Raw genomic sequence first — 23,485 nt, 5'->3', positions numbered from 1 at the left:
TACCTGCCTGTCAGCCTTCCATCTGTGCACAAATTTATCTCGTGCCCTCATTGGTCATGTGCGCGTTCGTGTGTGTTGGAGGAGGGGCTCTGTAAGGAAGTCTGAAGGAAGGGGCAGATTTTTTCCGGTTGCGTACTTTCAAATTCTAGCGCACTCGAGCTGGTTTCTCCATTCTTACCTACCCTACCTTTAAGTAACCACTTATAGATTTTACGTTTGAAAATACTTTAGATTTTTAAGACAAAATAAAGAAAAGACGGGACGCTTAAGTAAGTAATCCTGTTTTCATTCTATTTTATTTAACCTTTTTTTGCATTAAAAATAGAGAGGCATTAGGAGTTTTGCAAGTACACTGCAGGGTTTCAACAAGAATTATGTCCCATTATGCATGCCTATCAAAATGTGGAATATATATATATATATATATATATATATATATATATATATATATATATATATATATATATATATATATATATATATATATATATATACCTTGGTTACCTTGGTTGGTGATTGGCTAATGGTTACACAAGCCAAAACATCGTTATGACATAAAGTGGCCAAAATCTGATCAGCTCATTTTCAGACAGGTTTTTATATAAATGGATCAGGACAAAAAGAGAGAGAATCTTTTTCCTGAAACTTTCAGAGTCTCTTTACACAGAGGGGACACATGTTGATGTAGAAGAGACATGAAGAAGAGGGGACACATGTTGATGTAGAAGAGACATGAAGAAGAGGGGACACATGTTGATGTAGAAGAGACATGAAGAAGAGGGGACACATGTTGATGTAGAAGAGACATGAAGAAGAGGGGACACATGTTGATGTAGAAGAGACATGAAGAAGAGGGGACACATGTTGATGTAGAAGAGACATGAAGAGGGGACACATGTTGATGTAGAAGAGACATGAAGAGGGGACACGTGTTGTAGAAGAGACATGAAGAAGAGGGGACACATGTTGATGTAGAAGAGACATGAAGAAGAGGGGACACATGTTGATGTAGAAGAGACATGAAGAAGAGGGGACACATGTTGAAGAGACATAAGAAGGGGGACACATGTTATGTAGAAGAGACATGAAGAAGAGGGGACACATGTTGATGTAGAAGAGACATGAAGAAGAGGGGACACATGTTGATGTAGAAGAGACATGAAGAAGAGGGGACACATGTTGATGTAGAAGAGACATGAAGAAGAGGGGACACATGTTGATTTAGAAGAGACATGAAGAAGAGGGGACATGTTGATTTTGCAGAATTGGTGACCTTTAAATCCTGATGTAATCTTCTTAAATGTAATATGTTTTGGTTTATTTACTCGTATGACTATAAACTATATAGCTTTTGAGCTGTGGAATAAACAAGACCTTTAAAAACTGAATTCTAGGCTTTTAGAAACACTAAGAAATCAACATTTTAAAGACCGAACAACTCATGGATTAATTGACAGAATCATAAAAAGCAGGGCTCAAAACACATGTAGTTAAAAACACCGGACCACATTCACTGTTTATTTTTTTATTTCTTACAAAATCACAGTTTAATAAATAGTCTGTAAAAATGAGTACAAAAGCGTTTTTTCTTAACATTTCATATATGAATTACTCGTGACTTTCAGGAGTCTTTAGTTGGATTTTTTTGTCAAGAATGACTTTATTTTTTTTACAATCTACTCTTGCTGAATTAAGGCCTCTTGATTTTGGCATCAGAACAATCTGTCAGTCGAATGTTTTGTATCTGAATTCGTGTAGAGTTATGATCTCCCCTGGTTTCACAGTTCAGTCAGAAAATAAATTAAGAAACACATTTACAAATAAATACTAAAATGGCTCAACACGCAGATGTCATCTTGTCCTAAAATGTTGAAAACACACATTTCTAACGTCAGTGTTTGACACATAACAATGGCACATGAGGCTGCTTCTTCTTGAACAACTTTTAAAGTATTAGAGGAGAAATAAGAGCAAACGCTGGGAAATACTTTCTAAAAAATAAAAACATTTTGCTGGAAATTCCCCTTTTTTAAGAAGTGTGAGTGAGAGACACTCTGACATCTTTACTGCATTACACTGAAACCTCTGAGGGCGCACACACACCGAAGATCTGTATTTACTTTGGGACAAATTCTGTCAAAGCATTAAAGTGTCTGATAGTTAAAACACAGATTGATACCTCTCTTATGTCTCTCCGTTTAACATGAGAGAGCCAGGCTAGCAGTTTCCCTCCGTTTCCAGTGTTTATGCTAAGCTAACTAGCGGCTTACAAACATGAGTGGTATCAACGTGTATTTCCCAAAATACTACTTTTTGAATCTTCTGGTGTGTGTCCACCCAAACTACTACAGAGGATTTCAACACTAAATTACTGCATATTATTACTCCTTTTGTTCTTTGCAACAAAAAGACAATTTTACATATAGAAAAATCACAAAGAAATTACAAGGCTGTTGATTTAGTCCCAAATATCTGGATGTTTTTGAAGAGTTAGCAGATGTTAGTTAATCAAAACATCACATTAATGATCATTTCTTTGCAGATTGCTTCTACGGTGGCCGACAGGTGCAGACGCACTACAACGGCGGCGAAAAACTTCGGAGAAATGCGCTGCAGTTTTAGAAACGATGCAAAAATAAAAACGCAAATGAGCCAAAAACACATGAAGAACTATCTTCAGCGACTTGACAACACATGCAGCATTTAGAAAACATTCAGCAACTTGAAGAAACATGCGCAGCGTTTACTAAAAGCTGCAGAAACCAAACGCTGCAAGAAGCTCAAAACACAACGACCAGGGGACACTAAAAAGTGACGCACACAGCTGGGAGACCAGGGGACACTAAAGAGTGACGTACACAGCTGGGAGACCGAGGGGGTGTTTCTCAATGTCGAGGAAGGCTGCTCCAGAGCCACTATTTCAAGCATACTACGTCATCGAGTGCCGCCGAAGGACTGTTCCAATGTCCAGCATACTTGGAATTCTACCGAGCCCGGCGTACTTCGTAGCGAGAAATCTCGAGGTTGCACATGTGTAGACTCCGCGGTCTTAAAATCCCCACAATGCTTTGCGCACGGACCAGTTTCCAAATCTTTGGCGGAAAACGCGCTCCATTTAAGGCGGGGCCTCTCATATGACGCACACCTGCACACCTGTTAGCCTGTTCCACAATTCTTCGTTTTCCGAGACTAGGAAGGATTCTTGCCTCGCTTCTGAAGGACCTGACTCGGAGGGACATGTGCTACCAAGCAAGCGTCCTCGACATTGAGAAACACTCCGAGGCCGTTTCTCAATGTCGAGTAAAGCTGCTGCAGAGCCACTATTTCAGGTATACTACGTCATCGAGTGGCGCCGAATGCTGGGCATTTAAACAGTCCTTCGGCGCCACTCGATGACGTAGTATACTTGAAATAGTGGCTCTGGAGCAGCTTTACTCGACATTGAGAAACGGCCCAGGGGACACTAAAAAGTGACGCACACAGCTGGGACCTTGGTGACGTTCAGGATCATAAAGCTGAACAACTGTCTCTGTCTCAGAGTTAGTCGTCTCATAACTGTAAGTGTTGGTCAGTATATCTGAAGGTTAGCTACGTTATCTAGCTAGCTTACAGCAGATCTGCAGTAACATCAGAAGGAGTCATGTGATCACATTGTTAAAATAAGCCCATAAAACATTTCAGGTAGAGACAGTTGACCGACTTTATCATACGTTTATATCTGTTGCTTTCTTAGCTTATTGCAACATTTCTTTAATGCCCCGATTTAACGCTGCGCATGTTTCCTCAAGTTGGTGAAGATGTTTCTTTATAGGCGCTTTCAAACCGGAGTACTTTTACCCGTACTTTTCCCGTTTAGTTCCGATAGTGCCTGGAATTTTGCGTTCACACCAAAAAGAAACTTAGTTCAGAGAAACTTTACCCCCATTTTTAGTGCCTGCTAGAGAGGTGGTACTATCCTGGGGAGAAAAAAGTACCAATTTCGATTGGCTGGGCGAATTGCAAACCACGCCCCGTAAAACTCTGAAAAGTTTTTTGAAGCCGCCATTGTATTTGCTGGCATTAGCATTATTAGCATTAGCCCCGCGCACCAACGCAGAGAGACTAACTTATGGCAACACAAAATAAAACATGGGAGCGGTGGGGATGAGGAGGTGTCGGCGTTCTGGCGATTTACTCGGAAGGCTTCAGTAGAAGCTGCTGGGAGTCCCAGCAGCTTCTACTGAAGCCAGTCCCCAACTCCGGGGACTTCCGACCGGGGACTTCGGGTGGCAGTATATGCCGTGAAGTTGTTTGCGGCCTGCCAGTAAACCCAAAGCAGGAGAAGAAGTGACGTCAGCGGCTTCATTTGCCTAATCTTCCCTCAGGGAACTTATTCCGGTGTGAACGCGATCTGCTCTTTAGTTCCATGGGGGAACTAAGTGCAGGGAACTAAGTACGGCAAAGTACTTGGTGTGAAAGAGGCTTATGTGTTTTGGCACATTTGTGTTTTTATATTTGTATTGTTTCTAAAACTGCAGTTTCTCCTAGTGGAAGAGTTTTAGGTCGCTTCAGCTCGTTTGCACCTGTCGGCCTCCGTACATTTCCTTAAAGGTACACTGAATTAACAATAAGGCATATTCTAAACATTTTACAATTTGCAAGTCAAAACTTTGACCCCTTTAAAAAGCTAAATCTCAATTTTATATTACAAAAAAATGAATTTGCAGGTTTAACTTTTTGACCTTCAAGGTAAAACCCAACGACATAGAATATTTCCGTGACTCGTATCAACAGAATTCACATTTTCACACAAACCAATAAGATTGTCACATTAAGATGCTGCCAAAAAAAAAACATAGTGCTCCACAATGGCTGCGTGAAAATAAATAAATAAAAGGCGTGAATGCGGATTATTCCTTTCGATTTTTTGGTCAAAGGCTGTTTGATGATGCAGAGAGGCTGTCTGTCTAGAAAAGAACTGCAATATCTAAACTACACGTGTTTCGATGATAAAACAAGCTTCTCTCAATCCTGAAAAACAATCTTCCTCCTCCTCTTCCTCTTCCTCCTCTCCTAACAACCATTAGTCTTTATTGCTTGCATGTTAATACATAAACTTCTCTCCCCCCTTATTTCACAGTCAGACTCCAGCGTGGATCCAAACGTTTAAAAAACACACACTAAGCACGACTGCTGAATTTCTTTTTTGAACAAAAACACAGACTCCAGTTATTGGGAAGAGACGGGCGTTTGCTGCTGGTGTTTTCAGGGTGAAGCAAGTCTTTGGAGTTTCATTCGATAAGTCGAGACGATGGAGCCTGCGGGATTTAGCAGGATGTTTTCACACACACACACACACACACACACACACACACACACACACACACACACACACACACACACACACACACACACACACACACACACACACACTCTTCAGATCCTCTCACACACACACACACGTTGGCACAGATTATCAAAATAAATACCCTGGAAGCTTGGCACTAAAGAAACTTCACTTTTGAAAGAAATCTTATAAAAAACTATTGAATAATCTCAGACTACTCCTGTGTGTCCTCACTATATTCTGTCTGCTGATGAAGGTCACACCAATGTCGTAAAAACCTCTGAAGGACCAAACTACCACTGAAACCATAGAGCTTTTTTCCACAAGTGCACATCTAAAAGAAGTATGTAACATGTGAGCTGCCGTCTCTCCATAGCGCCTCTTTTTCTTTCACACAATCTAGTCTAGTTGCCAGCACTGTGAACTCAGAAATGTTGAGTACCCCAACGTTTTATGTCAGAAATGTACAGTACGGGTCCCCAGCACATAGAAGCTGCCGGATGCTAACTTGCATGTGTTGGGCAATTTGCACACATAAGTTGCATTAATGGCATTATAGCCGATGTGGACTACAGTTTACAAATGGCTTGTCCGATTTGGACAATGTTGGAATGGTGGTGGGGGTTATTGAGGATACTGAATCCATTTCTTACATTTTCAGTATAAAAAATGGCAGTTTTAACCAGAAATCGGCCATATTTGTACTCTCAATGGGCTGATTTTGACTACCATGAGTAGTGTTGCGACCATTGGATATGGAGAGAACAAGATGATTATTATCTGTCCAATCCAAACGATCCAGAGTCCACTAAAACTTCAAAATCAACATCAAAATTCATCAAAATCAGCCCCTAGGGACTACAAATATGGCCTCTTTCTGGTTAATACCGCCAATGGATCCAAAAGGAAATGGACTCAGCATTTTCAATAATCGCCAAAACCACTGCATATGCTAATTAACACAACTTGTGCTAATTGTGCAAATTGGCCAACATATGCAAGTTAGCATCCGGCAGTTTCCATGAGCTTGGGACTCGTACTATACATTTCTATCATAAAACGTTGGGGTACTCCGCATTTCTGGGTCCAGGACTCTACGATCTGACAAACGGACCAATCAGTGACCTCTGGGGGTCCGACTGAAACTCCTCTCAGTGTTTCCTGTGAGTCTCTCTCTACCTCACAGCTGCAGAGCGCTGCTGACCCCCTGGTCCAGGCAGGGGCCCGGCGGGGGGGCTCCTGAGGGCCCCTGCAGGCGCTGCAGCTCCAGGATGCTGTCGATGGCGCTCTGCAGGTGTTCGTTCAGCAGGGGGTCCTCCTGCAGCGGGCGAGGGAGGGGGGCTTCCGGACGGGAGCATTTTACCTTCGGGGCGCTGACTTCTCTGTGAGGAGAGCCTTTAATCTGCGGTGTGGGGAGAGGTTTTAGTTTGGAATCTGTGTCGGGGATATCCTCTGGAGGGTGGGCTCCGTTAGGGGTCTCCTGGGGGGCCAGAAGAGGAGGGTGGGGGTCCAGAAGAGGAGGGTGGGGGCCCAGAAGAAGAGGGTGGGGCCCCCCGTTGGTCAGCTGCCCCTTGTGGTCCCGTTTGAGGCCCTGTTCGCAGGCGGAGTTGTGCACCACCTTCCTGGAGCCGGACTCGTGCTTGATGGTGAGTCTGAGGGCCCCGCGGGAGCTGGAGCGGTACGTCTTCAGACCCGGGGGCCGGTCCGAGAGCCGGGACCAGGAGGCCGGGGGGGAGGAGGGGGGGAGGGAAGACGAGGAGGGGGTCATGGCCGACAGGAAGGACTCTGCAGGGACAGGAAGCAGGAGGTCAAACACACTTTAAAGGTCCCCTATGATACTGTTTTTCAGTGCTGATTCTCTGTGCGTGTGTGTGTGTGTGTGTGTGTGTGTGTGTGTGTGTGTGTGTGTGTGTGTGTGTGTGTGTGTGTGTGTGTGCGTGTGTACGTGTGTACGTGTGTACTGACCGGGGTCTCTGCGGACCCTCCGTCTGTCCTCCACTAACGCACAGCGCTCGGCCTGAAGGAACAGACGCTCCAACATCACCATCTCTGCAGACGGACTCTCCTGCTGCGGACACACACACACACACACACACACACACACACACACACACACACACACACACACACACACACACACACACACACACACACACACACACACACACACACACACAACACACACACACACACACACACACACACACACACACACACACACACACACACACACACACACAAATATCTAGATTTGCTCCAAACAGTCCTCAGAAAACTAAATCTGTTATACGACAGTGTGTTAGGTCGACATAAAGTATCCATCGAGGTTTGTTGAGATTAGAGAGGTAAATTAACAAAACAAAAACTAGAATATCTTGAGATTATAAACTCATACATTGCAAGAAAAAGAGATTAAATTGGGACATTTACAGTTTGTGTGCAGATGTAGAAGAAGAAAGCTTTGTATAACTGCAAGGTCTCACCTGAGCCTCTCGGACCAGCAGCTGCCTGTATTTGTTCACCATGTCCTTGGTGCGTTTCAGCAGGAAGCCTGACACCGTTTCAAACTCCTGATCCACTGAGAGCACACAAACATCTCCAGTCACAAAAACATTCTGAATCTGGAGAAGTCCCTGAGCTGGTATCTTCATCAAGACACATCAAGTATGTATGGGACTGAATTATCATTTAAGTCATTAATTAGGAACCTAAAGGTCTCCTATTATACTGTTTTTCATCAATATATTACAGGTCTCAGATACTAAACATGTCTCTGAAGTGTTTGGCTCCAAACACCAAACAGATCATTGCAGCATCCCATAATCCCCTCTGTTTCAGCCCTGTTTCCAAAGTGCTGATTCTCTGTCTGTTACTTTAGATGAAAATAAGGAGCCCCTCCCCACGCCCCTCTGAGAGAGATTTGGTTAAAAAGAACTCAATGGTGCTCTAGGAGGAGATTCAGGTGATAAGGTGGGGGGGGGGGGGGTTACCTTGGTTGCTGATTGGCTAATGGTTACACAAGCCAAAACATCGTTATGACATCATAAAGTGGCCAAAATCTGATCAGCTCATTTTCAGACAGGTTTTTATATAAATGGATCAGGACAAAAAGAGAGAGAATATTTGTTCCTGAAACTTTCAGAGTCTCTTTACACAGAGGGGGACACATGTTGATGAAGAAGAGACATGAAGAAGAGGGGACACATGTTGATGTAGAAGAGACATGAAGAAGAGGGGACACATGTTGATGTAGAAGAGACATGGAGAAGAGGGGACACATGTTGATGTAGAAGAGACATGGAGAAGAGGGGACACATGTTGATGTAGAAGAGACATGAAGAAGAGGGGACACATGTTGATGTAGAAGAGACATGAAGAAGAGGGGACACATGTTGATGTAGAAGAGACATGAAGAAGAGGGGACACATGTTGATGTAGAAGAGACATGAAGAAGAGGGGACACATGTTGATGTAGAAGAGACATGAAGAAGAGGAGACACATGTTGATGTAGAAGAGACATGAAGAAGAGGGGACACATGTTGATGTAGAAGAGACATGAAGAAGAGGGGACACATGTTGATGTAGAAGAGACATGAAGAAGAGGAGACACATGTTGATGTAGAAGAGACATGAAGAAGAGGGGACACATGTTGATGTCGAAGAGACATGAAGAAGTGGATTTTGCACAATAGGTGACCTTTAAGTTGCCAGCTGCTGTCCCTATTTTAGACACATGGTTCATTTTGAAGAGACAGCAAAGGCTACATGTGTTTATACATGTTTAAGCATCCTTGTCCCCAGCAGTTCCCTGACCTGTGTTGAAGTGCTGCTGAGTCGGCAGCTCTCCGGCGCAGCAGTGGAACGGCAGCAGGCGAGAGACGGCGTCCTGCAGCGAGGGGAAGGCCGGCCCGGAGAGAGAGGCCTGAACCGAGGCCTGGTCCGAACACAACCGCTGCTGGAACCTGGAGAGAAACACAGAAACTAAGTGAGATGAACTGGGACCTGCAGACTGGTGAGGTGATGCAACACGGCATCGACACATAACATACATACAGTCGCGTAGGATTAATGGATAAAAGTCAAAAAGTCAAAACTCTATTGTCAATCTTCCCGTTTGTGTGTATAGACAGAGAGACCGGAATACTGTTTCCCACAATCCAGAATATAAAAACAAATGTATATAAAAATATGTGTGCAAATATGTATTATATACTCAGACAAAGACACATTTGTACATGTGCACACATTAAGACTTAAATAAAATGTACAAAATAACAGTCACTTCAATTTTATGAGAACGTACATTAGACTGTCCATAGCAGCGTAAAGAGTGTCTGCTGCTGGATTTGAGTGTCTGCGTGTGTGGGGGAGTAAACACAGCTTTAACAAATAAAAACACTGATAATAAAATAAAATAATAATGAATGATTCTTATGTTTTCCCTTTGAAATGCTAATCATGTATGAAAGCTCTCTAGAAATGAAGTGTATTATTAGTATATGAATAACCCTCTCACCGGTGCCTGCGTGCTGCTGGTGTGAGACTCTCTCTCTGTGGAGGATCTGCAGGCTGACAGAAAACAAACACTTTTTATTCAAAACTAACTTTTGCACGAGCATTCATTGTGTTTTAAGTTGCCAAATATTAAGTTAAGCATTTCAATTTATTTATATATTTAAAATAGTCTAAGTGTGGGAAGCACTGATGAGCTATATTCAATAAAAGTATTTTTTTAAGTTGAATGATTTCATAGTCCTGCTGATGTTAAGCCCCTAATATGGGGATCAACCATGACTTGTCATATCTATTACACTGACAGAGTGTCTCCTCTGTTTCTCACCTTGGTGCAGGTCTGCAGGCTCCTCAGGGTGGGGGTCCGCTCTCTGGGCTCTGGGGGCCCCTGACCCTGACCCTGACCCTGACCATGACCCCAGGCTGCAGGAGATGACGGCTGGAGAGGAAACGCTTCAGGCTCCATGAGCAAGGCAGCTGTTGGCTCTGCAGAGACACAGTGATGGTGATTATATTACAGATGACATGGAAGTCTTCAGACTTCCTCTGTAAGCACTTTCAATATAAAAACTAACAGCATTAGTTAGAAGGAAAAATTGCCATATTTTGAGGTGAGTAAATAATAAAATGTTAATGTTCTGGTGGGTTTTGGGAGTTTCAATACGTTGCAATTTGTCTTGGTGATATCCATGACATGCTTTACCTGTAGCGTCCCCCCTTGAAGACCTCATGTGATCAGCTGATCATTGAGAGAGTAACTGTAGTCTAGTTTCATATTTACTAAGATGTTAGCTTGGGTGTTTATTGTTTATCATTTGATTGCGTAATCCTGATTGCATGTACTGATACTCACTGTGTTGTGTGTGCTGTTGGACAGGGGGGGGGTCTCCTCCTGTGGAGAGACCTGAAGACTGGGGATCAGGCTGGGGGGGGGGACGGAGGCTGGGAGACAGAGGACTGGACCTGCAGCTGGTTCTGGGGAAACGAGGCCTGTGAGACATGGATCTGGATCTGGTCTAAACTCTGAGGGGGGACGAGGGGGGAGAAACGTTGCCTCTCTGCGTCCTGAAGGGGGGAGGGGGGGAGGCTGAGAGACGTGTCTTTGGGGTTGAGGGGGATCGGAGAAGCTTCCAGGTTCTGGACCACGGGGTCCTGGCTCTGGGGGGGGGTCTCTCTGTCCGGGGAGGAGAGGGTCTCCATCGGCAGGTCTGCAGCCAACAGCTCAGAGGAGAGAGGGGGGCTCAGAGCTGCCTGTGGAGGAGAGACACATTTTCTGACACTTAAATCAATTAGAGAATAACAAATAATGAATAATAACAAAATAACAAATAAAGAATGATATTATTAATAAAATAAATAAGTCAATAAGTATTCAAAATAAGTTGGAATAACTAGAATAAAAATAAAAGGAAATAAAAAATACATAAAATAAGTGCTAACAATGATGACAGTATTTACATTTGTAAACCGTTAAGGGACTAAAGAGCTTGTCATGTCTCCTCCCCTCAAAGACCAAATATAAAAAAACACGAGAGGTACTTTTACCTAAATATTCAAATGGATCAGATCAGTATATATATATATATATATATATATATATATATATATATATATATATATATATATATATACTGATCAGATCAGTATGACGGGTTTGGGCTCTGACCTGTTGCAGATGTTGGATAAAGGCCTCGTTCTGACTCATGAGGGGGGTCGCCTCCTCCTCTAAGGTGGTCACATCTATGGGGGGCATCAGGAGTTTCTCCTCAGCCGGGTGGGGGGGCAGCGGGGCTTCAGACGGGGGCTGCAGGACGGTGATTGCAGGAGGGCGGGGGGACTGTAGTTCTGCAGGGGGGGGCTGCACCGTCACCGGCTGCAGGACCTGAAGGAAAACAAGCATCAGTGTTTATGTCAAATATTTGAGCAGCACATCGTGGGCAGCAGGGCATCATGATGTGACTGTATTACACGCTTTTGATTATATTAGTGAACATATTTAGAGTTTTGGACTGACGAGATATTGAAGACATCACCTTGGACTTTTGACTAAAGGTGCCATTAAAGGTGGCCACATCAACCAGCTCCCAGGCCAGCCAAGAGATATAATCCCTCCACCTGGTCCTAGGTCTACCCCTCGGTCTCCTCCCAGCTGGACGTGCCTGGAACACCTCCCTAGGGAGGCGCCCAGGTGGCATCCTTACTAGGTGCCCGAACCACCTCAACTGGCTCCTTTCGACGTGAAGGAGGAGCGGTTCGACTCCGAGTCCCTCCCTCCGGATGACTGAACTCCTCACCTTATCCCTGAGGGAGACGCCAGCCACCCTGCGGAGAAAACCCATCTCGGCCACTTGTATCCGCGACCTCGTTCTTTCGGTCATGACCTCAGGTCCGATGATACGATAACAAAATCGATCATGGACCTTCTGCCTAGGGTGCTCTGGTACCACGTACACTTATGAGCATCCTTATGTTCGAACATGGTGTCTGTTATGGCCAATCCATGACTAGCACAGAAGTCCATTAACAAACCACCACTCCGGTTCAGATCAGGGGGGCCGTTCCTCCGAATCACGCCCCCCCCCAAGTGTCTCCATCATTGCCCACGTGTGCGTTGAAGTCTCCCAGCAAGACTAAGGAGTCCCCTTCAGGACCCCATACAGGACCCCATACAGGACTCTTTTCAGGGTCTCCAAGAAGGCAGACTACTCTGACATGTGTAGCGAAACCAATGTGAACTACTAATTATTTGTTCTGACCTGTAGGATCTGCTGCAGCGTCTCCTCGGGGCCCATCTCCTCGGGGCCCCTCTCCTCCTGCACCGCTCTCTCAGGCAGCAGCACCACAGAGGCCTGCTGCCGGCTCAGGGGCCCCTCAGTCTGTAGAGCAGGGGCCCGTGCAGCAAAGGGCCGCCCCTGTACCACCGAGGGTCCGTTAACAATGGAGATGGAGGTGAGGTCGGGGGGAAGAACCCCTGAACTGTTGATCAGGGTGATGTGGTTCCCGAGCGCCGGGCCGTGGACCAGAGTGCTACACGGCCCCCCCGCAGCGTAAGCCCCTGGCATCTGGAAGACAGTCGGGGCCCCTGACTGCAGCTGTAAGGGTCCGGAAAGAACCTGCCGGAGCGCCAGCTGCCCTGCAGGCGAGGTGAAGCTGAAGTTCAGCTGCCGGGGGGGCACCGTGAGGATCTGAGGGGTGGAGGCGGGGGGCACCGTGAGGATCTGAGGGCCACCGGCGGAGGACCCCAGCAGGGGCCGAGCTGCATGCTGGGAGATAGTGACGGGGGGCCCGGCCCTGGAGAAGGTACTGGTTGTGGCCTTGGAAGATGTGAGGCTGCAGCAGGAAGGATCCGGGGTTCACCAGCTGCAGGCTCAGCTGTTTGGGGAGGGGGGGTTGCGGGGGGGCCGGGGGGGCCACAGGCTTCTGAGGGGGGGGGGGAGAGTACGATGTTGGGTGAGGCGGCCCCGGGGACGAAGGTGAGACTCGGAGCCTGATTCTGTTTCTGTTTCTGCCCCGGTGGTTTTGGGCTGATCTGGACCAGACGGGGCTGGATGCTGACTGGCAGCTTGGACTGGATGAGGAGGGGGACGGGGGCCCTCAGGAGGGGGGTGGGGAGGGGCCTGGGGACGGCCCTGTGGAGGATCATGGAGCTCAGAGAGAAGGTCTCGGGGAAAACGTTCCCAGGCAGGAGCCCCATCAGCTGGGCGGCCGGCTTCAGGGAGGGGCAGCTGGGCCCCACAGCCAGCAGGGAGGGCTGGGGGGGGTCCACCGCTGCCTGGGTGTCCCTGGGTATGAAGGGGGGCGAGTACAGCGACAGGTTATCCCCCCCGGGATCCAGAGCCATGGTCTGCTCCGTGATCTGGGCCTCCTGGAGGCTCTGCTGCAGGATGTCACACTGCACCCCCCCTTTCTTCCCCTCATATCCAGTCTGCACAGGTGTCGTCCCCCCCAGCTCCTCCTCGGGGTCCTCCTCACCCTCCGGAGAGGACAGGAGCGCCTCCTCCAGGAAGGACAGATCCACACAGCCGGGGGGGGGGCGAGTCCGGGGGGTCGCTGCCATCTCCAAGCAGAGAGCCGGGGCTCTGCAGGATGAGGAGGAGGATCATATTTTATAAACATAGTTTTATAAGTAAATATAAGTCAAATGTGCAATAAAAAACATTTTGATACAAATAGTTTTGTAATCATAAGAAAAAATTGCAATACGAACACAAAATACATTATAATAAAGTATACATTATTAACAGGAGCAGTTACGTAATAATGTGCGCTTTGTACTATAATATCTAACAATAAATATGTATGTTTATATAACAATTGATATGGTAGTGAATGAGTATTAATAAAGATACCGATGTAAACCAGATTATTGCTCAAACGCTACAGTAAGGTAATAATAATGAGACAGGTATTACAGGTTTTCTATGTATCGCAAATTTGGATCTGTTTTTTATTCGGTATTATATTTCTGAAATAACATTTGTCAGTTTCCTGGCACAGAATCAGAAATAAAGTCCTCTCCCGGGACAGAAGCAGGTTGTAGTGACGCTGCTGTCTGGATCCTCACCGGGGCGTCTGTGAAGAGTGAACCCCCCCCAGAGGAGGGGTTAATGAGCAGGTCTTCAGTCTGCAGCTGGGGGAGGAAATCAGACGTTTATATGTTTTGTTTGGGTGAGAAATTATCGCAGTATTACATTACAACTCTCTTTCACATTTTCCCAGCGCCAGCCCTCCTTTCACACGGCGGCGGGCCAAGAAATATCCCATCTCCAATTCTTCATTTGCACTTATTGATTTCTTTATTTGAGTCGCTCTCTATTTAACTCTCCTCTGTTACCTCATTGGTCCCATAAAGGAAGTCGTTCAGGGCTTGGGGGTCACTGCGAACGCAGAGAGAAGTCAGAGTAAAGATCTGTTTCTGTGCAAACTATGGATTAAGAGGACATTAGACCACGTTCAATCCTATATAACTAAATAATAATAAATACTTATGAATGATGTTCAGACAGACTTACCACAAAACATCAAGTAGACAAGTCCCATCTTCATCCTCCATGTCAACTGAGAATTCAATCATATTTTAATCATTTGATTAAAAGGATAATTCAGCATTAAACACATATTTACTGTTAATATGGCTGCAAATAACATTTGATATTTTTTGGGTTTAAGTTATCATAGTTGGCCATTTAAATTTGTAAAACTTCCAATAACAACATGCTGCTTTTTCAAGTTTAAAGGGGCCCTATGCTGCTCATTCTCAGGTGTATATCAGTATGTAGTGTCTCTACTTTAAAGAGTCCTCTCCTGCTGATGTTCAGGTGTATATCAGTATGTAGTGTCTCTACTTTAAAGAGTCCTCTCCTGCTGATGTTCAGGTGTATATCAGTATGTAGTGTCTCTACTTTAAAGAGTCCTCTCCTGCTGATGTTCAGGTGTATATCAGTATATAGTGTCTCTACTTTAAAGAGTCCTCTCCTGCTGATGTTCAGGTGTATATCAGTATGTAGTGTCTCTACTTTAAAGAGTCCTCTCCTGCTGATGTTCAGGTGTATATCAGTATGTAGTGTCTCTACTTTAAAGAGTCCTCTCCTGCTGATGTTCAGGTGTATATCAGTATGTAGTGTCTCTACTTTAAAGAGTCCTCTCCTGCTGATGTTCAGGTGTATATCAGTATGTAGTGTCTCTACTTTAAAGAGTCCTCTCCTGCTGATGTTCAGGTGTATATCAGTATGTAGTGTCTCTACTTTATAGTCTATCACGTACAATGTGTTGGAGCGCCTGCCAATAGGTGTGTTACATAGTGATGTCACTATGTTAGGGAAGTAAACAAAGTTCCCAGAGCCTGAGGAGCCATTTTTAAACTGCTCTATGTTGCTGACCAACAATCCAAAAAGCAGAGGAATTCAATTTACAATGGTATAAAACTGAGAAAAGTGTACATTTTTCAGTATGAAAACATAAAATAAAGGGTAGTCTCAGGACAGGAATCAGTGGACAATTTAAATATAAACAAAGATTTCATTTCTCATCATCCCACCCACTCTACTCTCTCATTCATGTTTTCTCTCCCTCACAGTGTGAATGGACCTACTTCATAAGTGAGAGGCTCCATACAGAGCGGCAGAGCGGAGAGCTGGTGGCGGCCTCATGGGAGGAGGTGGCCGGGCTGCGGAGCCAGGAGGCGGGGGAGGGCTGCTGCCAGGCCCGGGTCCTCCCCCCTCTGCTGCGGGGACATCGCTGCTGCTGCTGGGCACGGTGGATGGGGAGCCTGCAGGTGAGGGGGAGGAAATGATGGAGTGGGGGGGGGGGGGGGCACAAACACCACATGCTGTCAGCAGGTCACTTGAGGTTACCACAGCCCAAACACGGTGAGACACTACATCAATACATCCGGTTTCTCCAGACATATCTCATCATATTGACGGGGGAAATGAGAGCTATTGTTGCAGACATGAGCTGTAAACAATCCCCCCCCCCCCCCTCCCATGCGTCTTGGATGTGTGCTTCCTCATGGCTGAACGCAATGTGTTCAACCCAGCATTACGCACTGTTTTGCGCAAATGTTGCAGGGGAGGTGCTTTGCAAAAACAGACAATCCTTCTGCTCCTTCCCCGCTACTACTGACACATTTCTGTTTACACCACGACCCCCGCATTGACACCCTCCAGGTGCCCGCATCGCCCAATGAGATCCAGCAGAACGACCCTCATCCATGAAGCTGCAGCATGGAGCAGGGTGCATCTGTAGGTTACGTAAGGTGACTGTGTGTCCAAGTGAGATTAACGCTCCAAACGGTGCAGGATGCCGCTGTTTTCTGCTGCTGTTTATTATGATTATCTGCGAGACTGTGTGAGAGAGTGTGTGTGTGTCGCCTAGTGTAAATCAAATCGCGCTAACAAAAGATGCCCTGTGATAAATATGATTTCCACGCTGCCATTCCCCTTCATCGTTAAGAGTAATTCCGCAATTGAGAAAAAACAAAGCGAGAGGAGGGAAGAGGAGAGAAAAACTCACCCCTTCTTTGTGGTTTATTGTCCTGTCAAGCGGGCCTCTGCGCCATCGATTCTCACTCAGCGGTCCTTTCAGATGCTAAAGGAGGAGAGGGGGAGGTGGGGGGTGTAGGAGGAGGAAGAGGAGGAGGGGGGGTACCAGGGTGGGTGTGAGAAACAGACTGGGAGAGCCGATCATAACACAAAAGGTGGTAAAAAAAATAGTACCGTGAGGAGGCTATGCATGAGAGGACGCTGGCCGAGGAGGGAGCTCCTTAGGCGGCAGAGAGTCTTCAAATGTCCCGCTCTTCAGTGTGGAGCTCTTTCATCCAGATGTTTCTTAGGTGCGTTTTATTGATTTGTTTCTGTTGTGCCCTTAAGGCAACTGTAAATAGTTTCTCAGGCAGACTTGTTTGAAATCAATATTTATAAGACGAGCCAATGGGCCACTGTGTTTGTGCCAGAAGGAGGAAGACTGCAAGCACATTTACCCCTATAACTAAAACGTTATCTTATTGTAATCCCTTAAGATATTTGGAAAGCCCAGAAAACGGAATATTTTCTCCATATCAAAAAAATGAATACAGGGGTCAATAACCCAGTTGGAAGAATTGAGCGGAAAATTACAAGCTGTACTTTCTTTTAGAGCGATTTGTTGCCATTAAAAGCATATTTCACATTTTGAACATTGTGCTTGGAAAAAAGAAAAGTTAAGCCACTAAAGAATCTCTAGAGAGAAATATCATTTCATAGATATTTAAATATTCCAGGAAACTAAACCCGTTTACCAGGCAGTCATATCAAAATCTAAATAGCACTTTTCTACAAGCTATTCAAGAGATAAACAGAAACATGGAGAGAAATTAGGAATATAGAAAAAGACTATATAGAGGATAGAAGGAATACATTGGGCCCAATAAGAAAAAGAGACACTTTCATTATTTAAACGAAATCTTTATTAATAAGGCAAACATTAAAATACAAAATGCACCTCCGGATTCATGAGAAAAAAAACCTTTTAAAAAACGTTGTTAAAAACTTGTGAAAACACGTCACTTGAACCATTTGAACAGCAGTTACAGAACAGAGGCGTCACTTGGCCGCCTGCTGGGCCTGGCGACGCAGCAGCACGTAGATCTTCTCCTTGATCCAGTCCTTGTTGTACGGCTGGTACGTCTGCGTGTCCGTGCGGTACCTGCACACAGAATATCATATTTAATCTATCAGAATATTTTATTTAAAACCAGGAAGAAAATGGGTAAAATGTTCCAATATAAGATTAAATAATAAAAACATATTAATATATATTAGGGTGGTCCTTAAAATTGAAAGTGGGAAAGTCTAAGCTCCAACCCCCAGAATTCACTCCATTAGTCAAGAAAACTCTCCTGGTGAATGTTTTCCTCGATCTGACAACATGTACCCCTCCCTCATCGACCTGGAAGGTTAGCCTCAGTTGCAGCACCGTGGCTGCTGGTGTGGCAGCCCAGGTCGATGAGGGAGGGGTACATGTTGTCAGATTGAGGGGTACATGTTGTCAGATTGAGGAAAACATTCACCAGGAGAGTTTTCTTGACTAATAGAATGAATTCTGGGGGTTGGAGCTTAGACTTTACATTTTAAGGACCACCCTACTGAGGCTAAACTTCAAGGTTGATGAGGGAGGGGTAAATGTTGTTGGAATTTGAATAAAATTCACCAGGAGAGTTTTCTTGACTATCATAACGAATTCCGGTGGTTGGAGCTTGAGCTTAAAATAAATGAATTTGAAAATGTACATGGCACTAAGGACCACCCTAATGTGTGTGTGTGTGTGTGTGTATATATATATATATATATATATATATATATATATATATATATATATATATAAACCATATAGAAGTTTAAGTATTAATTTGCAATATAAAGATACAATAAAACATTAAAATACAATATTCATATAAACATGACATTTTTACTAATTGCCTCGTCTATAAATCCATGAATTACAACACAAGACATGAGACTTCAATGTTGCTTTTATACAAGAGACTTGAGTATCCTGGTGGGCTTTGAAATACAAGTATTTCAGTTCCAATATCCTAAACCTGTTCATGACTTTAAAATATAATCAGTGGCCTCTGGGAGACAATCAAAGGGTTGAATTACAGTCAGATTGATGATGTCACCCGTTTGTTAAACTTACACCAAACAGCTGAGGTCGGCGAGGTCATCGATGAAGTCGAACAGCTGGCTGATGTCGTACGTTATCGACGGGCTGTTGGGGTTCATCCTCTTTAAATGCTCCTCGTACATCTTACACACACCTGAGATACAAGAGATCACACATCAATGTTAAACATCAGCATTTCAAAAGACAAATGGATTACTTAACTGGATACGGTTTTGATCCCTTATGCTGATTAATGATTATGTTAAAACTGTAGTAACGTCTCCCAGGTGTTTGATATTAACTTATTTTGTTTTTGTGTTTGCTTTCAGCTGACATGTGCTTTACAGCTGCTCTCCAAAACCTTCCAATAACTACAAGATTATCCATTTATGTGGAGAATAACTGTAAAGCCACATTTACACCTTCTGCACAGACTGAGCTTACAGGGAAATGTTTCAATATGTTATACTCTGTGCTGGTCTTTGCTTGCTGGTATTCTACTTCTGGCATCAGCCCCTCAAAGTACTCAATTTACTTTTCCCATTTGCAAATGTGTATTTTGCAAAATGCCATATATGAATTGTCTGGCCTTGTGCTCAGGGGGCAGGAAGGGGGGTGCTGAGGGCGCTGCAGCACCCCCTAGCGGCAGGCAGGCAGAGCTCCTCTGTCCGCAAATTTTATTTTTTTTAATTTCATTTCATTGTGCCCGAGATATATTTTATATTATTATTGAAATGATAATTTTAAACTATATAATTAATTATTTAGCTTCAGGGAAGAAAAATAAAAAAGATGTGGAAAAAAAGTGTTTTGTTCGTTTTTAGTCGGCTACTTTTAACGTGACGCACAACACAAGTGACGAGTAACTGACATGGCGCAAAAACGTATCTCGGAATTCTTTCTCACTAAAAACGCTAAATCTGCTAAAAAGATTGAAATAGAAGATGCAGGGCATTATTACGCAGAATCTGTGTAATATGTAGCCAGGAAATAGCAACGCCTTGATAGCCTACTTCAATGAATGTAAATTCCACATTGTTGGTAAAATAACATTTGACATCTTAATAGTGTGTGTGTGTGTGCTCACGCTTTTGTGTGTGCTCTATAGTGCCCGTAATAGCGTGCACTGGAGTCCATTGTTATGCACTGTGTGTGTGTGTGGTTTTGCTCGGTGTATGTCAACGTCACCCCCCCCCCCCCCCTCGTGCGTAATTAGCACATCGGACAGCACCTCAGCACCCCCACTCAAAATACCTTCCCGCGCCTCTGCTTGTGCTGCACAGTCCAACAGCTAAGGGGAATGTAAGAGGGTGCAACCTCACTTTGGCCGTGCAGACACTCACTGGCATTAATCCAGATTTAGAAGAAATTAAAAATCACTTAAAAAATGTAATTACTTATTTCTCAAATTACTTGGAATATGAACGTGCCTGGTGGGTGGTTTCATTCATACCGTCTTCCCCAAAATAACCATAACACCCTTATGCAAGTATACAGAAGCTGAACAAATACATACAAAAGTGTTTAAAATTCAGACTCAGGCTAGATTGGAAGTTCAATGAAAGTGGAACACTCAGATAAGATTGCCGTTGCGGCTTTTACAGAAAGAGAACGCTTGGGCATATTCAAACACAAGACACAAATAAAAAGTAAATCTGCCTTTTTATTCATAAAGTAAATGCCTGTAATGGATATTATATCATGCTGCAATGTCATTAGAGGTGACTGTAGGAGTGAACGAGTTCCACTGCTCCCAACACTAGGATGGGTCAAATGCAGAATGTAAATGTCCCCTCTGTGGGACGATTATGGGTATACAAGTATATATATATACATATTCTTCAAAAGAACAGGAAGCACCATCGCCTCACCTTCCATGCACTCGTTGACGGACTCATAGTCAGCGTACGTCCTCCCCTCTGGTCTCTTGGTGGGCTGCACCAGCAGGATGGTGTGGGACTGAAAACACACACACACACTTTTAAAACTCACACCTAAAATATATGTTATTGTAGTTTATTGATCTTTGTTTTGTATTAATCTGAATCGGTAAAGTAGCTAGTAGCTAGAGCAAAAGTAGTATCTGGATAAAAAGTCAATTTGCCTCAAACAGTGAAGTAGGAATAGCAGCAAATGGAAATACTGAAGTAAAAGTACCTCTAGTAAATATACTCAGCCACTTTCCACCACTGATGATGCTTTAGGTCTTACAGAGGAATATTATCAGTTCAATAATTAACGATTACCTCCATTAGTCCCGTTTTGTTTGATGTTGTTCCCTTAACAAGTAGCTACCCTTGTAAGATAAGGGTATAGCCAATAACCCAAGACAAATCTGTGTTTTTCCAGATCACTAAGCAAAAAAATGCACACCCAGTGGTGTAATGTAACGAAGTACATTTACTAAAGTACTGTAAAAATGGAGGTACTTCACTTGTGTATTTTCACAGTATGCTACTTTATACTTTTACTGCACTACATTTTGTAGGCAACGATTGTTCTTTTTACTCCTCTACAATTATTTTACAGGTAAAGTTACTTACTACTATTATTTATACAGAATATAAATCAACTGATAGATGATTATATAGTTTATAGGTTAAGCTACCCACTAGTATAAAAAGATATCCAATAAAGCCCACATTTACCAAGTGCAACATTGAAGAGATGAACACATAAATGCATCAATAACTATAATACAATAATTAAAATATATAGTGCTTGAATGGCCCATTGTGCATAACAAGTTATTGGTACTTAAAGTATATATTGATACAAATACGATAGTGCTAATTTGAATGCATGACTTTTACAGAGTACTTTGACACGTTAGCATTGCTAATTAAGTACATCATTTGAGTACTGCGCACACCTGAGCTGAATCTTCATGAACATTAGCTGTTAGCCGACATTGGTTCAAAGCGATAAGGAAGTAGTTGAATAGTATAATAACTGTGAAATATACACAGAGGTATGTAGCAGTACATCTTATTTTTATCAGTCTCAAATTGAGGTTTATTTTCTGCAGCTGCTCAAACGTCCACCACATTGATGCTAACGTTAGCATTCAGCTATTTAGCTATTTAACGTCTTCATATAAAATAAAAACGACACAGTGGATCAGACTAGCAAAGGCCTTCAAGAAAACAAAGACATATATGATCTAAATATAGTTTCAAGACGTACTAACCATGATTTTGATAGTTTTTCAGAGCAGGTCCGTTTCTTCTTCGTTGCTTCTTCTTCACGGAGGAGTTAGACTGTGACACCGGAAGAACAACCGGCTAGTTATTACTGGGGTCACATGGCATTTTGCTCAGGTAACAGTTCACTGACGCATAGATAGCAAACAAACCAACGGACAATAAATAAAGGAGAAAACAATACTAAAAAATTAAACAGTACACAAGTATTGAGGACAGAACACTAAATAATTATAAATAAATAAATGCAGAAATAAATGTATGAATAGATACGGAAATAGATAAATAAATAGAGGAATATATAAATAAATAAATACATAAATAAATAGAGGAATACATCAATAATAGAACATATAAATGTGGAAATAAATACAGGAATAAATTAATAAATAAATGCATAAATAAATGTAAGAATAAATACGGAAATAGATAAATAAATACAGGAATATATAAATAAAAAAATTAATAAATGTGGAAATGAAGAGAGGAATAAAAGAATAAAAGAATAATGTGGAAATAAGTACATAAATAAATAAATGTGGAAATAAATAGAGGAATATTTTAATACAATAATAAATAAATGCATAACAAAATACGGAAATACAGAAATAAATAAACACAGAAATAAATAAATAAAATAATAAATAAATGTGGAAATAAATACAGAAATAAATACAGCTGAAAAAATAAATAAAATAATAATATATAAAAGACAAAATAAATGTAGAAATAAATACATTTAGCAATAAGTACATACATAAATAAATGTGGAAATACATACATGAATAAAGTAATAAATAAATGCATAAATAAATGTAAGAATAAATACACAAATAGATAAATAAATACAGGAATATATAAATAATAAAAAATAAATAAATTGGAAATGAATAGAGGAATAAAAGAATAAAAGAATAATGTGGAAATAAGTACATAAATAAATAACTGTGGAAATAAATAGAGGAATATTTTTAATACAATAATAAATAAATGCATAACAAAATACGGAAATACAGAAATAAATAAACACAGAAATAAATAAATAAAATAATAAATAAATGTGGAAATAAATACAGAAATAAATACAGCTGAAAAAATAAATAAAATAATAATATATAAAAGACAAAATAAATGTAGAAATAAATACATTTAGCAATAAGTACATAAATAAATAAATGTGGAAATAAATACATGAATAAAAAAAATTATGCGTACATAAATAAGGAAATAAATGAATGAATAAATAAAAGAATACATATATTTGTATCTTCAATGTATTTCTTGGAGATTATTCTGCTC

The 23,485-nt window shown here is 42.7% G+C and overlaps 2 protein-coding genes across 2 annotated transcripts; both read right to left on the bottom strand.

Annotated features, from left to right (window-relative positions):
- Window positions 1–6,506: 6,506 nt before the first annotated feature.
- si:ch211-168d23.3 (BRD4-interacting chromatin-remodeling complex-associated protein) lies at window positions 6,507–15,975 on the bottom strand. The gene is given in 17 exon segments (XM_034144394.1): window positions 6,507–7,111; window positions 7,292–7,394; window positions 7,810–7,904; window positions 9,141–9,289; window positions 9,844–9,896; window positions 10,168–10,325; window positions 10,693–10,814; window positions 10,894–11,090; window positions 11,506–11,721; window positions 12,596–13,120; window positions 13,122–13,263; window positions 13,265–13,872; window positions 13,874–13,918; window positions 14,404–14,469; window positions 14,674–14,716; window positions 14,852–14,897; window positions 15,931–15,975. Coding segments are annotated over 16 exon segments (3,168 nt in total). The 5' UTR covers window positions 14,893–14,897; window positions 15,931–15,975.
- Window positions 15,976–17,761: 1,786 nt separating this feature from the next.
- On the bottom strand, window positions 17,762–22,297 carry LOC117493788 (enhancer of rudimentary homolog). The gene is made up of 4 exons (XM_034144364.1): window positions 22,174–22,297; window positions 20,855–20,942; window positions 19,017–19,137; window positions 17,762–18,023 (listed from the first exon to the last, which is right to left on the bottom strand). The coding sequence occupies exons 1-4, from the start codon at window positions 22,174–22,176 to the stop codon at window positions 17,921–17,923; spliced, it is 315 nt and encodes a 104-aa protein (XP_034000255.1). The 5' UTR covers window positions 22,177–22,297; the 3' UTR covers window positions 17,762–17,920.
- Window positions 22,298–23,485: the final 1,188 nt, after the last annotated feature.

This window comes from Trematomus bernacchii, unplaced genomic scaffold, assembly GCF_902827165.1.
Source record: "Trematomus bernacchii unplaced genomic scaffold, fTreBer1.1, whole genome shotgun sequence".
NCBI classification, from domain to species: Eukaryota; Metazoa; Chordata; class Actinopteri; order Perciformes; family Nototheniidae; genus Trematomus; species Trematomus bernacchii.
Note: the sequence above shows the minus strand (reverse complement) of the source record. Positions and strands in the feature narration are given on the sequence as shown.

Bases quoted from the DNA above. Each gene is read 5' to 3' on its own strand.
- LOC117493788 (XM_034144364.1), bottom strand. The intron at 19,138-20,854 runs GTGAGGCGATGG...CTTGTATCTCAG, and splicing joins CGTCAACGAGTGCATGGAAG to GTGTGTGTAAGATGTACGAG. The intron at 18,024-19,016 runs GTAAGTTTAACA...TTCTGTGTGCAG, and splicing joins GCCGACCTCAGCTGTTTGGT to GTACCGCACGGACACGCAGA.